The sequence below is a fragment of the Rhinatrema bivittatum genome, chromosome 3 (genome assembly GCF_901001135.1).
Source record: "Rhinatrema bivittatum chromosome 3, aRhiBiv1.1, whole genome shotgun sequence".
Lineage (NCBI taxonomy): Eukaryota > Metazoa > Chordata > Amphibia > Gymnophiona > Rhinatrematidae > Rhinatrema > Rhinatrema bivittatum.
The window spans coordinates 418,116,148-418,137,587 of record NC_042617.1 but is presented as its reverse complement, the minus strand read 5'-3'; the positions used below and the strand labels follow the sequence as shown (position 1 = coordinate 418,137,587).

The window sequence follows — 21,440 nt, the reverse complement described above, 5'->3', positions numbered from 1 at the left end:
TTAGTTTTTCAACTGCAGGCATTGAATCACATAATTGTTAGCTAAATTTTAAAAAGTTATTTATTAAATTTATTGCATAGGTGCAGAGAAGCAGCTACACACATTGATGAGTCATCTTTTCCTGCAATAAATGCTAATGATGGATTATTAGTACCAATTAAGCGAAAAGTAAGTATATAATTAATGAAATATCCCGGCGATTGTATAGTCATTCCTTTCACTTTCTTATAAAAAAAAAAAAAAGGGAGCTATGCCTTGAAAAATCAAACTTAAAGGACATAACAGGTATACAGGGTATGGCTTGGTTTTGTCATTTCTTTGAAGGTAGATCAAAGGAGTGGAGTAGCCACCTAGTAATTAGAACAAGGAAGGGAGACCAAGGTTCAAATCCTACTTACCTGCTCGTTATGACCTTGGACGAGTCACTTTACCCTTTGCCTCAGGTACAAACTTTGATTGTAAGATCTCTGGGGATAGGGAAATAGTTTACAGTACCTGAATATAATCTGCTTTGAAGTACTGAAAAGCAGAAAATAAAAATCTGATAAATTTTAATACACCACCTATAATAGTTGTCTTCTGGTGCAGAATGTTCTAAGGAAAATCATATACAAGAAAAGTATTGTGAGTAAAGTGAAAATGGTGAATTTTGAGTATCCGTTTAGTTTGTTTTGGCATTTTACTGGTACTCTTGTGAAAGTTGGATTCACCACAGCATAAATACAAAGTTTCAGATGTGTAGTAATTTCCTTTTTTTTTTTTAAAAATTCCTTTCATAATTAGTTTGATTTAAATTTTGGGCTGATCTTTTCATCAGATTCACTCTCCAGAAAACAAGTTGTGCAATATAGAGAGCCCTAATTTTCTTATGTACATAATTGATGAGAATAACAGTCCTTTTGAAATTATCTAAGCTTTCTCTTCAGCCAGCCAGACCAATCCAGATGCATCGGCTATGCTTCCTAGTCAGCAGATGATGAGAGAACTGGTTTGCTGCAATCACCCTATATAAGATCCCATGCTGCATTTAGCTTGCCCATATTCTCTATATCAAGAAGATGGTAGGTAAGCATATCCCGTGCACTCTAAGACCTGGATTAGGTCAGGTGAAGCAAAACTAGTGGATGTGGCTGTTTCTGAGGTGATTTATTTCAGGGTACCCAATTTAGCTTAGCATGTCGTTACCTCCTTCCTGGCTATTTGTTTTCTGTCTTAAGTCACTCTACTGGGGCTATATTTGTTCCCTTAAAAAAAAAAAAGTGGGAGTTTCTTGTCCTTTTCCTAGGTCTTTCTTCCCTATTCTGCCTCCTGTCTGAGCTAATAAAGTTAAAAAAAAAAAAGGAATATAAGGGTTTATCCTTTGATTTGAAAGAGGAAGCTGCCCTTCCAGTGCTGGATTAAAGCAGAATGGCAGGTTTATTTTATTCTTTTTGCCTATCTGTTTCGGAGCTGAAAACGAAAGTGGTCATATTAGGCTCTTTGGAGTGCGGGAAACAACTTCCTGCATGTACTCTTGGAGAGTCTCAGTGGGAGAGGAAGCCTTTGCTGGCAGTGTGAAAAGAAAAGCAATCTGCATGAAGGAAAAAGTGAGCAACTGATGGATGCAGTGGGCGTGCAGGAGAATCCATATAGTCAAAACGGCTGGTCTGTCTGCTGCTGCCGATAAGTTTTCTGTTGTGGAAGGAACGGCAGTCATTTTGGAATCACAGGGAGGAACTGGCAGGGAGCTGTGGCCTCTTTCCCTGCTTCCCAAAGACCTGGAAATCATGTTAGGTGCTTCGGGTTCAAACAATGCTTTGATGACCAGACCGGGTAGAACTTTCACTTCAGATTCTGCCTCCTCATGGTCAGTGGTCTCAACTGAGTTTTTAAAATGTCTGCATCAGGCATTTTGTATGGGACAGAGCTCTGCCCCTTGAGGCTCCTCTTCCTCCTCAGCTTGGTTGCAAAGATACGTGCTATGCCCTCAAAAATGAGACCTAGAAAGGCTGTGGAAGTTCTCAGAGGATGAGTCCTCTGATACTGGAGCTTCTTTGGACACTTTTAAAGGTTCAAAGCTTGAGGGAAGAGAGTAGGATTTGGAATAAGGAGAGTATTCTCATTGGGAAGAGAATGGCTCACTGGTGGTGTGCCTATTTCATAAAGAGGAATTGGCTGGTCTGATTTTAGTTCTTAGTGGGTATTGCATATCAAGGAGGACAAGGAAGTAGAGAGAGCCAATCCGGATGAAAACACAATCATGGAAAGTTTGGGAAAACCCACCAAATTTTTTCCACATCATAGGCCATTTAGGAGTCGATAACTAGTGAATGGGAATCTCCGGAGGCTAGATTTAAGGGTGTCAAGGCGATGTCTAAGCTGTACCCTCTAAATGGACAGGAGAAGGAGAGCCTGAGTGTTCCAAAGATAGATGCACTTGTTTGGCAGTGACCAGGAAGGCCACAATCCTGGTGGAGGGAGGCGCATCCATCAAAGATGCTCAGGTCAGAAGGATTGAATTGGCTGTCAAATAGACTTTTGAGGATTGTAGTTTACAGTGACACTGGTTAGGGCGGGTTGTCTCTTGCAATGTATACAGAAAGCAGACTTGGAAGGTGCTGCTGTGGAGGACACAACTTAAATGGAACCAGGGGTGGCCGCCTTAGCAGATACTTCAAATGATTTGGTACAAGGCACTGCTTAGTGTAAGGTCTCGATTGTGGTGGCAAGGCACTTGCTTTGTCTGCGTAAATGGTCTGTAGATTCAATTTCCAAACCTCAGTTGGTTAATTTCCTTTGAAAAGAAAATTGCTTTTTGGAGAGGACCTAGAGACTTTTGTTAAAGCCTTGGGAGAGTCGAAGACACCTAGATTGCCAGAAGATAGGTTCAAGGGTGCTACTCGTTCTTCATCATCCAGGAGTCAATTTCAGGATCTGAAGTGTGGAATGTCAGGGAGATAGTCTGGTTAACAATGACCTAGACCTTGCAGCAGACTTCACCTTCATAGCAACAGAAAAGGAGGTAAAGATACTGGTTTGAACAACACCATTGTTGTTCAGAGCTCTCAATGAAAGTTTAAGGGACTCATTCTTCAGTATAGGAGGTAGGCAGGCATATGTTAGCATTTATTGGAATCGGTCTAGATCATGTCTGATCATGGATTCTAGAGGTAGTCAGGTAAAAATAGCTACACTTTCAGATGTTTTTTATGGTGTCTCTTTTCATACTGTTTAAAAAGTGAAGGCCATACAAGTGACTCAACAGGTGCTTGTGGTTAGGAGCCATAGTTCCAGTTCCTTTTCCTCAGTGGTCAAGGGAGGTATTCAGTGTATTTTGTAGTACCAAATAAGCATGAACGTTTGGATCTAAAAAGGGTCAAAGGGGCTCTCCTTACAAAATGGATACTAAGATCAATCAGGGTAGCAGTAAGATTATAATTTCCAATTTCTCTGGATCTGACAGAAGCATATTAGCATATTCCAGTAAGGGAGGACCATCAGATGTATATTCCTTTTGCCGTTCTGGGAGATCACGTTCAGTTTTGGGCCCTTACTTTTGATCTGGCTACGGCTCCAAGACCATTTTCTAGGAAGGTGGTGATGGTGTTGGATGTTCATCAGAAAGGAATTTTGGTGCATGTATTTCTGGATGTTTGGTTGATCCCGGCAAAGTCGCCTTAGGAAAACAAAGTGGCTACATCCATCATGGTACAGTTCTTTCAGGAGCTAGGCTGGGCAGTGAACTTTAAGAACTATTTATTTCCATTACTGTCTTTGGAATATCTGGGGGCACATTTCAACATAAGTCCAGGTCGGGTACTGAAGATAGAATTCTGTAGCTACAGAGTCAGGTGATGTCCTTGTTGATAGGCCAGAGTCCCACAGCTTGTGACTTTCTACAGGTGCTGGTCTATATGGCAGCATTGTTGGATCTGGTGCCTTGCGTGAGGGATGATATGAGAACATAAGAAATTGCCATACAGGGTCAGACCAAAGGTCTATCAAGCCCAGCATCCTGTTTCCAACAGAGGCCAAACCAGGCCACAAGAACCTGGCAATTACCCAAACACTAAGAAGATCCCATGCTACTGATGCAATTAATAGCAGTGGCTATTCCCTAAATAAACTTGATTAATAGCAGTTAATGGTCTTCTTCTCCAAGAACTTATCCAAACCTTTTTTGAACCCAGCTACACTAACTGCACTAACCACATCCTCTGGCATCAAATTCCAGAGCTTTATTGTGCGTTGAGTGAAAAAGAATTTTCTCTGATTAGTCTTAAATGTGCTACTTGTTTACTTCATGGAATGCCCCCTAGTCCTTCTATTATTCGAAAGTGTAAATAACCGATTCACATCTACTCGTTCAAGACCTCTCATGATCTTAAAGATCTCTATCATATCCCTCCTCAGCCGTCTCTTCTCCAAGCTGAACAGCCCTAACCTCTTCAGCCATCACAACTATATCTTTTTTGAGATGCGGCAACCAGAATTGTACACAGTATTCAAGGTGCGGTCTCACCATGGAGTGATAGAGGCATTATGACATTTTCCGTTTTATTAACCATTCCCTTCTTAATAATTCCTAACATTCATCTAGGCTTATTGGTTAAGGGTATTAATCCCATGCTTCTTTTAAGGATAGTAACTGCTGCTCTGTTCTGGTTACTCCCATGCTCATCAGTTCCACAGATTGTAAAAGTCAGGTGCCTTGATGGTTGCTATGGCTTATGGTGTCAAAGGTGGAGGAGATATCTAGCAATGCAGGATGTATGAGTGTCCTTTGTCCAGTCCTTTGAGGAGAGAGTCTGTTAGGGCGATTAGGAGGGTTTCCGTACTGAGGTACTTACGGAAGACAAATTGTGATGGGAAAAGAATATGATGTTTTTCTAGATAGTCTGTTAGTTGCAGGTTTACTACTTTTTCCAGAATTTTTGCAAGGAAGGGTAAGTTACAGATTGGGCGATAGTTAGCCAGTTCTGTGGGGGCAAGCTTCGGTTTCTTTAGTATAGGTTTGACTATAGCTTGTTTTAGTGAGGTTGGAACACTTCCAAGGGTGATTGACCGGTTGATGATGTTGGCTAGTGGTTGGGATATTATGTTAGGGATGGACAGGAGGAATTTGGTAGGAATCGTATCTGGTGGGTGTGATGAGGGTTTCATTTTCTTTAAAAGAGTGATTCTTTTTCGGTGGAGGCAGTGGTCAGTTTAGGGCGGCATGTGGGTTTTTTGGAAGGACTTTAGTGGGTGAGGGGGCTGTTGGAAAACGTGTCATGAGTTTGGATATTTTGTCGTGGAAAAATTGTGCTAGGTCTTCACATTTTGTTTTGACGTCCTCTTCAGGTATGGGTGAGGGGGAAGTTTTGGTTAGATCTGAGACATATGCGAATAGGGCTCTGGTGTTAAATTGTAGATTATGGATTCTCTGAGTGTAGAAGTCTCGCTTCGTTTTAAGGATGGTCTCACGGTAGATGTGTAGGGAAGATTTGTATTTTGCAAGTTGTGTGGGAGAGGCATCTTTACGCCATTCCTTTTCCAGTCTTCTTAGGTCGTGCTTCATCATTTTTAATTCTGGAGTGTACCAAGGTTTTTTAATGTTGTGTGAGGGGTTTAGTTCTTTAGTATGTAACGGGCAGATTTTGTCAGCAATGATGCTAGTGAGGTGATTCCAAGATGAAAGTGCAGATTTGGTGTCAGGTCAAGTTTGTCAAGATCATTGGAAAGGGCTGTGATTAGGTAGTCTCTGGTACATGGCTTTCTGAAGTGGATGGTATTTTTTTTTGTGTGTGTGAGAGTGGCTGTGTTTTTTTAAGGAAAGGTTTGCTCTAATGAGGTAATGGTTAGATCAAGGAATGGGGGTGCAGGAGGGAGCGTCTGGGAGGATTAGAAAGTTTATAAAGATTAAATCTAGCGAGTGGCCTGCCTTGTGTGTGGGGCTTATTTGCTTGAGGCCCATCGCATTGAGTGAGGCCAGGAGTGCATCACAAGTGGGTGAGAGTGATACGGAGTCTACATGGAGATTGAAATCCCCGAGGATGATGGCAGGAGTGTCCATTGCTATATTATCAGCTTTGAATTCAATGATAGGGGATGAGTTTCTGTCGGAGACCTGGGGGGGTGTAGACTAAGCATATTTGAAGTTGTGGTGATTTAAAGAGACAAATTTAGAATTTGGGTGCAGGGTTGACAGATTGGGATATCAATCTGAGGTCTTTTTTTTGCTGCAAGTAGGAGACCTCCACCTCTTTTCTTGGGTCTTGGTATGGAGAAGATGTCATATGTGTGGGTAGGGAGTTGGTTTAGTAGTACTGTATCAGTTTCTTTGAGCCAAGTCTCTGTTATGGCACAGATGTCTGGTTTGACATCCAGAAGGATATCAAGTAAGGGGGGGGGGGGGGGGGGGGTTTGACAATGGATTGGGAATTGAAGAGAATGAGGGTGAAAGTAGTGAGGCCAATGAATTGTGTAAGCGGGGTTACCATAATTGGAAGTAATGATCTGGGGTAAGAGCAAGGGTGGGTAAAGTGGACCCAAGTTTTGCAGTTCAAAAACACAGACTTTGATGAATGGGGAAGTACCTGGAGGAAGAACTAGTACGCTGGGAGAACGAGAGAGATGTGGAACAGTGGACCAAACTAAAAGGAACAATTACCAAGGCAACTAATGTATATGTTATAAAAGTAAAGAAATGCAAAAGAAAAATGAAACCTATCTGGTTCTCAAAGGAGGTGGCTGACAAAATAAAGGCTAAAAGAACAGCGTTCAAGAAATATAAAGGATCCCAAAGGGAGGAGCACAAAGAAGAATATCTGGTAGAACTGAGAGAGACAAAGAAAGTAATCAAGACGGCAAAAAGTCAAGCGGAAGAAAGGATCGCCAAAGAGGTAAAGAGATGTGACAAAACATTTTTCAGATACATCAATGAAAAGAGAAAAGTTCAAAGTGGTATAGTGAAATTGAAAGGTGAATAGGATCAATGTGTGGAGAGAGATGAAGAAATGGCAGAAATATTAAACGAATACTTCAGTTCTGTGTTCACTAAAGAAGACCATGGAGAAGGACTGTTGCTAGTTAACAAGAAATTACAGGGGAATGGAGTAGATGTAACTCCATTTATAGTGGCCAATCCGGGATACAATGAGCTGGTAAGTACCCAAACATTAAATAAATCCCATGCTGTTAATGCTGGTAACAAGAAGTGGCTATTCCCTAAGTCAGCTTCATTAATAGCAGTTTATGGATTTCTCCAGGAACTTGTCCAAACCTTTTTTAACACTATCAACACAACTCCCTGACCAGCTTCTGCTGTAACGCTGGCAGCCACCACTTACTCCCTGTGCTCGGCGTCCTTTTTCTTGCCAACCCCCCCCCCCTCCCCCTCGCCACACCTTTCGCCCTCCCACTTGTTACACTTTTGACTTTGTCAAGTGACCACACTGAAACAGTTATTGGTATCAAAAGGCCGCAGCTTTATTTCTATTAACATATTAATCAACTTCCTTGGGGCCACCCGAGCCGGTATGCTGTCCGTGACTGCCCGCCGTAACCAAGCCAGGTGTCCTTTAGCCATGGGCCCCCGCCGAGTCCCCGCTCCCAGGCGGGGGTCCCGCCATTGGCGCATTCGGCGCCCCACCTTTGCGCGACCGGCTCCCACGCCGCCGGCACCACTTCCAATATATCCCCCGGCCCGGGTAACCGCCATAACACGAGGTAGGGGTACCCTTGCCTCGTGTCCCCCACTCAACTAATTAGCTGCGGCCTGTACCTTGCTTGCATACCCTGCTTCTATGGCATCCTGCAATGCATTATTAAATATATCATATCCAATATCAGACAAATGCACACCATCCTCTCTGAATAATCCCGGGCACCTATCCTCCGCCCATTGGTGTCTGATCTGTTGTATCCCTCGTTTACTTGTCCACACTCCATTTGTCTGTTAATTTTCTTTCTGCCTCTATTCCATAATTTGGAGTCTTTCCACTTGGGTCTTGGTATAATTTCTGACCATACCACGGTTGTCTCCGGGTACAGCACCGCTATGATATTTAGATCGTTTTTTACCTTGTTGATCAAACTCTTGCATGTTACCGCACTCAAGTCATTGCCCCCCAGGTGTATGATCATTACATCTGGAGCCGCCCTGGAATCTTTCAGGCGCCATAACAAGGGCAGTAACTGATCCCAGCCCATGCCGGGCTTTCCTGTCCATGAAACGACCCACCCTTGCGTTGCCAATCCCAGGTGCTGTCCGTAGGGTCGCCCGATCGCTCGCTTGGCCGCCCAACGAATGTACGAGTGACCAATAATCCATGCTATTCGGTGCACTCGTTGTTGCTCTGTAAAATATAATCAGAAGATTGGTTAACATTTGCAGCAGACACTCTGTCCAACCGCACATATGCCTTGACTGCATTCGACCTCCATCTTCCTATTTTCTTTATCGTGTCTTTTCCTAAACCAGCCTGTGCTGCGCTTGTTGCTGCTCCAATTCTGAAGGAATGCGAGCTGAATTTCGTGTCCCACTTTAGCTTGTTTACTGCCGCTCTCAAGTCTGCTGTGAATTGAAATCTTGTCAAGGGAGAGCCGTCGCTATGAATCAGCAAGTGTTTTCCTCCTTCTGGTCATACGGCCAAATATTCTCTTGCATTCAAGATGGGGCATGTATTACAACCCACAACCCGTTTCGGCCATAACGTGGTGCCTCTCGCCTGCTGATCCGTCTTAGACCTGTGTATTTTGATGCTTAGGGCTACCTCTGTGCACTCGACGTTCTCGCGCAGCAATCTGCCATGTCCGTCGTCCTTCTTGTTGGGGGCCACCAATTCGCTGACCCGTAAGGCTCCGAAGAAAGCCAGCGTGAATGCGACTCTAAATAACCTGGTCTCGTATGCAGATGAGCAAACCTCTGCCAAGGTCCCCCATAACATTTTCAGCCTGTGTTGTGTAATAGGATGTCTCCCGTCTCTGGTCGCGCCAGTCTTCCTTGCCCATCTTGCCAGCATCTTCTTTAAAATGAAGTATTTTGTGGGGTCGCCCCACCCGCATGCCTTAAAAAAGAAAGCTGCTCCTGCTAGGCGCTTGATGACGGCATTTCTGGATACTCCGCTCTCTTTTGACGTGTCTATGAATTTGACCATAAGTTCCTCTGCGGCTGGTCCTCGTCTCCACCCATTCTTCTCCAAGAAGCTGGTTACCTCCTTGAAACCTTGACAATATGACGCCCAGGTTGACGGTGCTACCGATCTGCTGAGTAGTTCTCTCGTTGTTGCAGACCAATTTCCCATAGTCGTGCCGGCATTGCGGTTGCTGTTGTCTCTGCCGTGGGTACCTGCTTATGAAATAAATTCCATTTAGCACGAGATAAAGCGTCAGCCGCGCCATTCAAGACCCCTGGGACGTGTTTAGCTCTAAGGGTTATGTTGTGGCGTAATGCCTCTAAAACTATCTCCCTCAGCAGGTTGACTACCATCGGGCATTTCGCCGACTGAGTGTTCAGCACGTGAACAACCGATTGGTTGTCGCACCAGAAAATAATGTGTCTATTTTGGAGTTTTGTGCTCCACAATACTAACGTCACCCATATGGGGAAAAGCTCCAAGAAGGTTATGTTCTTCGTTATACCCTTCTCTTTCCATTCCTCCTGCCACGGTTCGGCACACCATGCCCCTTGACATAGTGCTCCAAAACCCCAACCGCCTGAAGCATCCGTTTGTATGTTCAATTCTGTACTCGACATTGGTGGGTCTTGTATGACTGCCACACCGTTGAAATTTTTGAGGAAGGAATTCCATACTCCAAAGTCCGCTCTTATCTCTTTCGATATCCGAAGATAATGGTGCGGTCTCTTTATCCCTACTGTAGCTGTAGCTAACCTTCGCATGAAGGCTCTGCCCATGGGAATCACCCTGCAAGCGAAGTTTAGTGTTCCCAAGATTGCTTGCGCGACCTGGAGCGTTATTTTCTTTGCCGTGATCGTCTGTTTTAAAATGTCGCGCAGCTTGTCTAGTTTTTCTTTCGGTAATCTAGCCATCATTTTTTCAGAATCTAACTATATTCCCAAAAATGATAGGATTGTTGTTGGACCCTCATTTTGTTACTGGCCAATGGCACTCCGAATTCCTCCGCCACCCTCTGGAAGTCGGCAAGCAGGTCTCCGCATGTGCGAGAATTTTGTGGGCCCACGAATAGAAAATCGTCCAAGTAAAATAAAATCACTAAATAAATAAATAAATACTGGATGACGTTTTTGGATTCCGTCCTTGTTGCTACAACCCAATGCAGAAATGAGCTGAATAGCTCGAAGTATGCGCATGAGACTGAACATCCCATGGGCATGCATTTGTCGAAGTAGTAATGATTGAACGTAAATCCCAACAACGGGAAGCTATCCGGGTGCACTGGAAGTAACCTGAATGCAGACTCTGTCTGCTTTTGCCATCAGGGCCCCCCTTCCGCATGTACGTAACAGCGACACTGCCATGTCAAATGATGCATACCGCACGGAACATCATTCCGGGGGGAGATGATCATTTACTGACTGGCCCGGAGGGAATGACAAATTCTGTATAAGCCGGAACTTTCCTTTTCCTTCTTGGGAATTACTGCTAATGGTGAAACGAACATGCGCTGGTATGGTTGTTGTGTGAATGGACCTGCTATCCTTCCAAGTACTAGCTCCATTTCCAACTTCTCGTGGACTATGTCTTCGTATCTTGTTGTTGATGGAGCATTGACTGTGTTTGTTGTTTGTATTTGTCCTTGAAAAGGGATGATGAACCCTTCCTTTAACCCTTGCCTAATCCTGTCTGCTTTTTCTTTGTTCGGGTACATTGCAGCGCCACACCCAATGCATTTTGTCATTGGGTGTGGCGCTGCGCAATTAGTGCAGACGTGTTTAAATTTGCAATCTTGAAATGAGCATACGGCTTTGTTGAATCGCCAACAAGTGTTGTCATGAGTCGCTGCCTGTCTTGTGGTCTGCCTGTAAGGTGATGTCCGTCTTGCGCTCCTTGCTCTCATTCCTTGGTCGGATGACTTGCGCGTCATGTGCTCTATCCAGAGGCTGACATCCTGCGTTCCCCAAGTCATGTACTGGTTCTCTTCCATCTTATCGCGGAACTTCTCGTCATAGTTCAACCATGACCAGCCCTCGTGTTGTTGGTATGCTCTCATGATGTTGACCGCATAGGTCAGCATGGGTCCGTATTGCGACGGATCCTTCCGCCCGACCACGCTGGTCATATATAGGAATGCCTTCGTCCAGTTGATTATGTTCTTGGGTATTCTGATTTCCTTATCTTTTATTGTTGTTGAGTCTTTCGACGACTTTCGCTCATCTGGTTTTCGTCGCCCGTGCAGGATGCTAAATATATCAATATATTTTCTCCTGCATATTTTCTTTCTCAGTTGTTTGGGAACTTCCTCCCAAAGCTCCGATAATGTTGTGAGCGCCTGTGGCCCCCTTGCCTCTTTATCTATTGTTTTAGGTGCGTGCTGTTCGCTATCTGCACTCGAGCCTGTGGAGCTATCGGAGCTGGTGCTTGCCCTACGCCTGCGCTTCACCTTGCGCTTCTTTTTGGTGGCATGGCTGCCTTCCGTCCCCATGTGCCCCGACCCTGACGGCATCGGCTTTTGCCCGTTGTCCCCTTCTTTGTGCCCGCACTCACCCGCACTGCCTTGCTCAGCCTGTGCTTGCTGTGCCGCTTGACTAGTCGATGGTTGTTCCTCATCACGTCGCTGTTCTTGCGCCCCTCTCCGTAGGGTCTGTCCCTACTGCGTCCGAGGCCTGTGCTGGTGTGTCCGCTCTTACTTCAGTGCCACCTGTGTTTCTGACAGGCCACGGCTCTTGATCCCCTTCTTGATACTGTGATGGCCCAAGCGGCGGCGCCGACCAGGGTCCCCATGAAGACCGGACTTAGTGGCCGGTCAATTCACCCTGTGGGCCCTCCCATGGTCGTCTCACCGGACCCCATCCGCGGTACGGACCTGGATCACCCCAGCCCGATCTTGGGCCGTCATACCATCCTGCGCCGTCTTGATTCTGCCACCGGTGATCCATTTGATTGTCGTATCCCCATTGGTCCCATGGCCGTGGCCCGCTGCTCTGAAAGTTCGGGTGACTCATTCTGTATGTGTACCATTCTTCGTCCCTCCTGTTGGCGTGGCGTGGCGAGTGTCCTCGGGCACCCCGGTGTCCTGCCCACGGCTCGTGCGCACTGCTTCTGTCGCGAGTGTTCTCTCCGATCACCTCCCCTCTTGCTGGTTCCACTGCTTCCAATTCTGCTTATTCCTCGATTTCTGTTGCTTGCTGCTCCCCTCTTCTCTGGTCCGGCAACCTAATGGTGCCCCCTCTTCTTCTGCTGGCCGCTCCTCTTGTTCTCTTCGTACCACGCAGGCTCCCTGGTGCGGTTTTGGGGGTCGTTCCCCGTTTGTCATTGGCTTTCGCAGGTGCTGAGGATCTGGTCACAATCTGTTTTCTGCCTGCTGTCTTGGCCCTCTGCGAAGCTCTTCCCGTTCTGCGGGATGACATGCTGCCTATGATTGCCGCAAGAAATCAGTGGGTTGTTATTTGCTGTCCATACCATTAATCTGCTGCTAAACATAACGTTTAATATCACATTCAAACATTCACATTTCAAACATTTTATCTCACCTTCCAGACCCCGCCTGCATTTGCAACCATCCACCCCCCCTCTTTTTCCTTTTTACATCCTCTTAAATTTCGTGCATTCCTCCACATCCCTCCTGTCTCCCATCTCCCCCAAGGTAGGCACCCCCCCCCTCTCCTACTCCGTCTTGTGGCCCACCACGATCCCAAGTTCCTGTGTCCAGCGGGCCCCAATCCCCCCCCCTTTTTTTTTTTTGCACACACAATAAAATACAGCCTGGGCCTCGAAACCAAAAGGCCCGCTCCTCCCTTGCCTGACTGTTTCCTTCTTGCGGTCTCCCCCGCTCCGTGGATTCAGCAGCACAGACTCCCGGGGCGTGTGGGCCCGCCACAAAGGGCAGAGAGCTTGCCCATGTTCACGTTGGGCCACTTCCGGACAGCCGGTGGCCCCCCGTCGTCCCCTCTGACAGCCGTGCTTTTCCTCCTCCCTCCCTTGTAGCCTTATCAACCCGGGGGCAGGGCCCAAATCACAAAAGGATTTTTTTTTTTTTTATTTACCCTCCTGCATTTTTTAAACATTTATAATTTATTTATTTATTTATATATATATATAACTGCAATTTTTTTTTTTCCTAAATTTATACTTGCTGTTGCTTTCGCATGTGGCTCCCCTCTCTGCCGGTCCTGTTGTGCTCCTGTATCGCTCCTGCTCCCTCCGGCAAGCAGCCTGCACCGCGTGGCTCCCCCTCTGTGGGCACTCACTGGCCGCAATCGCCTCGCCGCCGGTCGCTGTTGTTCCCGAGGGATGCCGGCTCTGTCTCCTCGCCGCCCGAATCGCCGCCCGATCAGCCGCGGCACATGATGTTGTGCACGGGCTTACCTCGCGGCCTCCGACCGCAGAGCGCCGCGACTCGTCCTGGGTCCTCAGGAGGGGGAAAAAGGGCGGGCCTGCTCCGATCGGCCCTTTAAAGGGGGCGCCGCGTCACCGGCCCGCACTGCTGTCGCCCGCCGATGATGCGGCGCCCCTGAGTGGGACGCGTCATCAGCGGCGCCCGTGTCGCCGCCGATGACCCGCCCCACTCTCGTCCTCCGCACCCGTCTCGTCCCTGCCCCCCGATGGCCGCCGCACATCGCGGGTGGTGCCCCGTTACGGGGCTGGGCTCGGCCAGTCGTCTCGAGCCCCCTGATTTCTATTTGACGAATCAAACAAAATTGGAACAGCCCAAAATAAGTAAATCCAACTAACTTACCCTTTATTCAATCAATGTTATTTTAAGTACAAAAACAAATTTATAAATTTTAAAGCCTATAGAAGAAATAAATCAATAGCAGGATCTAAATGCTTCATTCGATTCTGAAAAATGTAAATCACAATTATAAATTTTAAGAACTAATACCTCCCTACTCTTCTCAATATCCAGATCTGATCACTCCCACACATCCATACATGTGCACTCACCATCATTCATATAGACAAACATGTTAAAAAAACAAAACAAAAGAGGAACCAAGATGGCCGCGGGAGCGGATGCACATTGATCTGCTCCGTAGCCCCCGTCCTCACAGTTTCCAGTGATTCTTTTTTCTTTCGAATTATCAATGCCACATAAGAGGAAAGGGAAAATCCGGATTTTTCCTCCCACTCCGGAGAACCCTGAGGGGCAACGGCTGATATATCAATATGCTATCCCTACACCAAGAACGAGGACGTCGACCCCCATTGGTGAGGAAGGGAAAGGAGCCCTATACTCACCCGGGGAACTATCTCTGACGCCTCCGGACCCTAAAACGCCGGTTCAAGCAGCTCTACTGTTAGACTCTGTGCCTGCTGAGACGCCGTTGGAAACTTCCTCCGGCCATGCTCAGTTGGGAGGCAAGCCCAGAGTTGTTACAGCGGGGCGGGGGGGGGGGGCAGTCTACGCTCCTGCTTCTGCTGAGATTGTGCGAGTGGTGGAGAGAGAAGCCAGTGGAGAGGGGACATCTGAGCTGACTGCTCCGTTTACCCCACAGAGAATTACAAAACCCTTGATAGTTACGCTTGATTCAATGCCACGAAGCTCGACGGACAGGCCTATAAACTGGAGGAGGTTTCCAAAAGAATAAACAAGATTGAAACTGACCAGGCGAATCAAGAAAAAGTCTTAACAAAGGTAACCGTTGATGTAAAAAAATTACAAGATTTAAGTGCAGCTACAGTAAATGAGAGACTATCGTCTTTGAGAAGATTGGAGTCGGTAGAAAATTACCTAAGATATTTAAATTTAAGGCTCTTAAATTTTCCTAAGGTTATGGGAGAGTTGCCTTTGCAGACCTTTAAAAAGTTTGTTATTGAGACTTTAAAGATACCTCCTGATAATGTTCCCCCTGTTAAAAAAAAAATATTCTTCTTAAGACAAAGGAGCACCTCAATATTGCCTGGTTTAGGGATGGCTATGGAAAATCTATCCAATTTCCTAGAGACATCAACTGTGGAAATAATAGAGAGGTCTGCCCTGTTTGTGACTTTTTATGCAGAAAATGATGTTGGTTTGATAATGAATTATTTCAAAAATTTGAATGTTTCCTTTTTGGGAGGTCAGGTTCGTATCTTTCCAGATTTGGCAAAACCAACGCAAATGCGAAGGAAAAAATTTATTTCTCTGCGCCCTAAAGTTTTAGCATTAGGGGGAACCTATGTTTTACGGTACCCCTGTAGGTGCATTGTAAAACTTTTAGGGAATACATATGTATTCTTCAGTCCGGAACAACTTCAGGCCTTCCTAGAAGCACGAGAGCATGACCTGCATCCTATAGAGCAGGATCCTATAAATATACCTGATGTGTAACCCGCCTTACTTGCAAATTGTTCTTATGTTCTCCTTTATTTCTGTTCCTCCCTAGTTTCCTACGAAGTTAGAGATTGTATGATTTTTGTCATGTTCCCTTTTATAACAAATTCAATTCAAAAACATTTTTCATGTAAAGAACAATATCTTACATCTCTTGAGTTTCTATGCAAAATTTTCTTTGTATTAACTGAAATGATAAATAAAGAATAAAAAAAAAAACAAACAAAAAAAACTTAAAAATCATATACAGAGAATACCATGAACAATTTCAAAAACCACTCCTGGTACAAACCAGGGTATTTAGCTTATTATGTCCATTGGAAGATCCAAAATATTTCAGATGTAATATTCCAAAAAATCGTATTCCAAGGAGAAAGTTTTTTTAAACGCCAGTCTAATAAGTCAAAATGTCAGCGTCAGATGACCAGCTTCCAAATATTGTATGTCCGATGAAAGGATGAAAAATTGTATTCCCTTCTATCTGTGAGTCTGCGTTGCAGGAGCACAGCGAGCTCAAATGTTCTCACCGTGGGACAGAAGACTCCTGTTACCTTCTATTGTTGAATTTAAATTCCAGGAATTGTGAATGGTTTACATTTGCTTCGTACTTTTCTTTGTGGATTGTTTGAATGAAGACTCTTTGTGAATCCCCTGATGCAGGCACTAGGGTGCCGAAATGCTGTAGCATCGGGAGCATATATTTGCTCTAGTTTTGCTCTGCGTTGGGCACTCCTGATACATAATAGAGTGAAGAGAACAAGAGTTTTGTGGTGTCCCATGACCCACTCTCATACTCTTTTATGAACAGTCATTTTTCTTTGTTTGCTAATTGTTAAACTGAGTTGCAGTTGGTTTGGTATATGGGTTGCTTCTTGTATGTTAGTTGTCCCTGATGGAAAATAAATGTTTCATTGACACATGTCATAGGGAAGATGATCCATGTTTGTGAGACCATTGAGCTGCTGTTACTCCTGGAAGATTTCTGTGCTATTGTGCAGCTCAGAATTCTCCTCTGCAGAATTTCAAAATTTGTTCAGAATATGGAGGGTTGGAGAAGAGGATGTGAGAATGAGAGGCTGTTTTTTTGTGTGTGTGCATGAGAGAGCATGGGAGTGTCTGTTTGGTAGAATATGCATGTGTGGGAGCCCCTGTATGTATGTAAGAGTGAACAAATGTGTGTGTGTGTGTACATGCGATAGAGAAGAGAGTTTGTGTGCAACAACTCCACCTCCCTACCTTATCAACTAATCTTCAACAATCTCAAAACATTTATAAATGAAAAGTTCCCAGATATGGAAAGTGATTTTTTTTTTAAACCCTCATCAGTTTTAATCGTTGGGTGTTATTTGATGTCTGCTTTTTTTGGAGTTTGGAACATTTTAAAAAATGTTTGAGTTAAATTATTGGATGTCATTCTATTTGTCAGCTGTTTGAAATATTCTTTTTAATAGTATGTTTTTACTATTGTTTTATATTTCTTGATTTTATTTGATATTTTATGAAGAATGGCAATAATTCTATTTTTCCATTGTTGCACTGCATATAGAGTCTGCTGTTTAGTTTTTGTTTGCACATTTTTAATTTTTACTTTATGGTCTTTATTCCTTATTTGGTGAGGTTCTGTCTGTGCTCTGCCTGCATGACCAAACTTTGTTTTCACATTTTGATGTTGACAGAAGCCTTGGAGAAAAAAATCGAGCTATTTAAGAAAACTGACTTTCATGCATTTTATACATTTTTTGCCTTACATTGGTCCAAAACTGACATCTAATATTTCATTGCACTGCTTAGTGTTTTCATCCACTACTATCTTGCAGCACAAATGTATGCAACCAAAAGATTTTATTGAAAAGACACCTGAAAATGATCGAAGACTGCAGAAAAGACTGGATAAAATGGTTAAGGAACTAGATGTACAAAAAGCAACTGTTGGTGAGTAGTACAAATTCTTAATTTTTATTTTTGTATGATATTCTACTAGTCACAAAAATGACAAGAGGTGGCTAGCACCTTAATTGACTAACCAATTTATTGAGGCATGAAAAGCATACTTTAGAATGTCTCTGTGATTGCCAGAAGTCTGAATAGCAAGTTTGGAGAGTTAGAATGTATGGTGGCATATGAGGATATAGACATTATAAACCTCTTAGGAACCTGGTGGAACCAGTGTAACCAATGAGATGCTGAGATACTAGGGTATAAATTATATCGATGTGACATGGTAGATCGAATTGGTGGAGATATGGCAGTGTATTTAAATGGTGGCATAGCTTAGCATTATAAAAATTCTGTAGGAAACATGCTCTGGAATTCTTATGGATAGAAATTCATATGTGGTGGGTAAGAGTATAGCAGTGGGTGTATATTACTGTCCATCTGGTGAAATGAAGAAACAGGGTGAAATGCTAGCTGAAATAGAAAAGTATCACAATAATATGACACTGACCCAGGTAGATTGGGTCAGTGTCTCATCAGGACATACTAAGAGTGGTTAAGATGGTAATTTTAAAACGAGTGCACAGCTGCTTTATACACGCATGGATGGGCACATGAACGAACATACACTGGAATTTTAAATGCCTACCATGCGTAAATATGCTCCTAATTTTAAGTTTACTCAAGCAAACCTACTTCATGTATCTTCAATAGGACTTTATCGGCTTTAATGTATGAATGTAAGCGAATTTTAAAACATGCTCGCACTTGGGACATTCTCAGTTGGTTTTTTTTTTTCCAAATAATCCACCAGTTTGCCAACTAAATCTGGAGGTCATCCAGACAGCACTGGTTCTTCAAACTGCATACCACCTAGTTAACCTGGACCCCTCACTCTGTTTTATAAGCCTAAAACCACAAGATCTGTGACTTACTCCTCATCAGGAGCAGCAGTAAAGTTATTAGGCTAAGAAGCCACTGTGGCCTCTTGTTTTAAAAATCAGAGTTAAAAAAACATCTTTGCTCCGCCCCAGAATGCCTATGCCCCACCCCACAGCACCCCTTTGTTACTCGCATATGCATATATACACATGTAACTTCCAGTTTCTAAAAATTAGCTCGAGTGCGACCCAAATACTCACATATATGGTCTTTTTAGTGCGAACAATGTTTTTAAAATTCAGTCCTGAGGTTTTACATGCCAAAAATGGCTGCTTCATTCTAGAACCGAGGAGAGAGACGTGGAATGGGCGACCTGGTGTTTGAGGTTACAGTGGTGGGGCCTCTAATCAATAGTAGTAATTATGCAATCAAATTTTTAAATCACTGAACAGAGAACATTAAACTACTATAGTAGCATATAACTTTAAAAAGAGAGACTATGGTAGAATAAGTAAACTAGAAAACGCTGAAAGGACCAGTTGCAAAGGTTAATTTTTGTATGAATCATGAATATTGTTTAAAAACTCGTGTTTTGAAATCCAGATAAAATGGATTCCATGCATTAAAAAAGTCAATAGAAGATCAAATGGTTGCCTGCATGGTATAATGGTGAGGTAAGAGGCAGTTAAAGCCAAAAGGGCATTGCTCAGAAAAATGTAAATGGACCCAAAAAGAAAATAGGCAAGAGTAGAAGCACTGGCAAGTTAGATATAAAACAGAAATAAGACAGGCCAAGAGAGCATTTGAGAAGAAGCTTCCCAGAGGGAAAGATTAATAATGCAAACTTTTTTCCAACTTCATTTGAAGGGAAAAGCTTGTGAGGATGTCATTTTGGCTGCTAGATGACCAAGAAGTAAAATGGGTGCTCAAACAGGACAAAGAAATAACAGAGAAACTGAATTAATTCTTTGCCTCTTTCTTTACTAACAGGCCGATACAGTACAGTGCGCTTCGATGGAGCTCCAATGGAGCGCACTGTTAGCCGGCATTTGGACGCAAGTTTTGGACACGCTAGCTTTACCCCTTATTCAGTAATAGCGCGTCCAACCGCCCCGAACCTAATAGCGCCTGCAACATGTAAATGCATTTTGATGGCCCTATTAGGTATTCCCGCGCGATTCAGAAAGCAAAATGTGCAGCTAAGCCGCACATTTTGCTTTCAGAAATTAGCGCCTATCCAAAGGTAGGCGCTAATTTCTCCTGGCACCGGGAAAGTGCACAGAAAAGCAGTAAAAACTGCTTTTCTGTGCACCCTCTGACTTAATATCATGGTGATATTAAGTCAGAGGTCCCGAAAGTGTAAAAAATAAAAAATATTTTAAATGGGCCCGCGGCTGGCAGGTCGAAAACCGGACGTTCAATTTTGCTGGCGTCTGGTTTCCAAACCCGTGGCTGTCAGCGGGCTCGAGAATCGACGCCGGCAAAATTGAGCGTCTGCTGTCAAACCCGCTGACAGCCGCCGCTTCCGTCAAAAAAGAGGCGCTAGGGACGCGGTAGTGTCCCTAGCGCCTCTTTTTACCGCCAGGCCTAATTTTAATAAATTAAAATACTGAATCGCGCGCTGGGAGAGCATTTTTACGGATCGGCCCATAAGGAGGATGTTGGGACACACCCACACCTGAAACATTCTTGGTGATTGAGAGACTAAGACAAATCTGTTAATGGAGGATGTAATGGATCAATTTACTAACTGTAAAGAGTAATAAATCATCAGGACCAGTGAGCCTGACTTTCATGCCAGGCAAAATGGTTAAAACTGTTCTTAAAAACAAAATCACTAGCATATCTGTAGATGTGGCTTAATATAGGGTAGAGTCATTATGGGTTTTGTAAAGGTATTTTCTTGTCTTTATTTAAAGTTTTTTTTTATACCGGTATTTGTCGAAACATCATATCGGTTTACATGTAACGTGTAACGGAAGGGAAATACATTAAACAGGGTGAATGCTGAACTTGGAAAGGTATATAGAGGATAGTTAACAAACTTTGTTAGTCAAACATTGCATATCGTCAAACATTGCATGTCGTTGAGGAGTAGGAGGGGGTTTAAGTTTCTTAAGAGTGGAGTTTGAAGAAAGAATAAGCCATGACATTGGAGTTAGTATTTACCATTAGATTAGGCAGATAAGATTGATGCGAGGGGGGGCGGGGAGGGAAGGGTAGAGGGTTGAATAAATGGGGGGTTATTCCGGGAAGGCTTTTCTAAAAAGCCAAGTTTTAAGCTTTTTTTTTTTATTTTTGGGTGCTTGTTTCCAGTCGAAAGTCTGATGGCATGGAGTTCCAAAGTGTGGGACCTGCTATAGAGAAGGCACACATTTTAGTGGAAGTTAGACGATAGGTCTTGTGAGGTGGGATGTGGAGGTTGCCTTTGTGGATTGCTCTGGTGGGGCATTCAGAGGCATATAGGTGAATGTGGTTGCTAGTCCAGTTAATGTCGTTGTGAATGGATTTGTGAATAATGAGTAAGTTCTTGTAGAGGATGCGGGCGGAAACTGGCAGCCAATGCAGATCCTTAAGGATTGGAGTTATGTGGTCAGTTCTACGCGTGTTAGTATCCTGGCTGCAGCATTTTGGAGTATTTGTAGGGGTTTAATGTAAGAAGCAGGGAGTCAGAGAATGATTGCATTGCAGTAGTCAATTTTCGTAAGGATGGTAGCTTGTAGGATGGTGCGAAAGTCGTTGAGGAGTAGGAGGGGTTTAAGTTTCTTAAGAGTGGAGTTTGAAGAAAGAATCTTTTATCGTGGCGTTGATGAATTTTTTAAAATTGAGTTGGCTGTCAATGGTGACTCCAAGGCTATGCGCTTGTGGTTGGAGGGAAATTGTGGGTGCATGCTAATTTCTGTCTAAGTACTTGGTGGTGTTATGCTGCGAAATGAGGATGAGTTCTGTTTTAGCAGTATTCAGAGCAAGGTGTAGGCCGGTAAGGAGGTGGTTTATTGAGTTGAGGCAGTTCTCCCATATTTTGATGGCTTTGTCTAATGATTCTTGGACAGGAATGAGAATTTGGACATCGTCCGCGTAGAGGAAGTGTGGGAGCTCTAGGTCGGTGAGTAGTTGGCAGAGGGGGTGGATGAGAGTGCGGATCCTTGAGGGGACCCCTTAGGTGGGTGGGTGTGGATTCGGAGTTTTCAATTTTGACCATGTAG

General features: G+C 44.1%; 1 protein-coding gene across 12 annotated transcripts in view; it reads left to right on the top strand.

Annotated features, from left to right (window-relative positions):
• The window catches only part of MCPH1 (microcephalin 1), a 714,835-nt gene that overhangs the window by 35,549 nt on the left and 657,846 nt on the right, over nt 1-21,440 (top strand). For all 12 annotated transcript variants that reach the window (XR_003855670.1, XR_003855672.1, XR_003855671.1 and 9 more), the window contains exons 4-5: nt 81-168; nt 17,235-17,349. Coding sequence is in view for 9 of the 12 variants with exons in the window: in XM_029595742.1 (XP_029451602.1) it covers nt 81-168; nt 17,235-17,349 (203 nt within the window). In the remaining 3 variants the exon portion in view is untranslated. The remainder of the gene's footprint in view (nt 1-80; nt 169-17,234; nt 17,350-21,440) is intronic.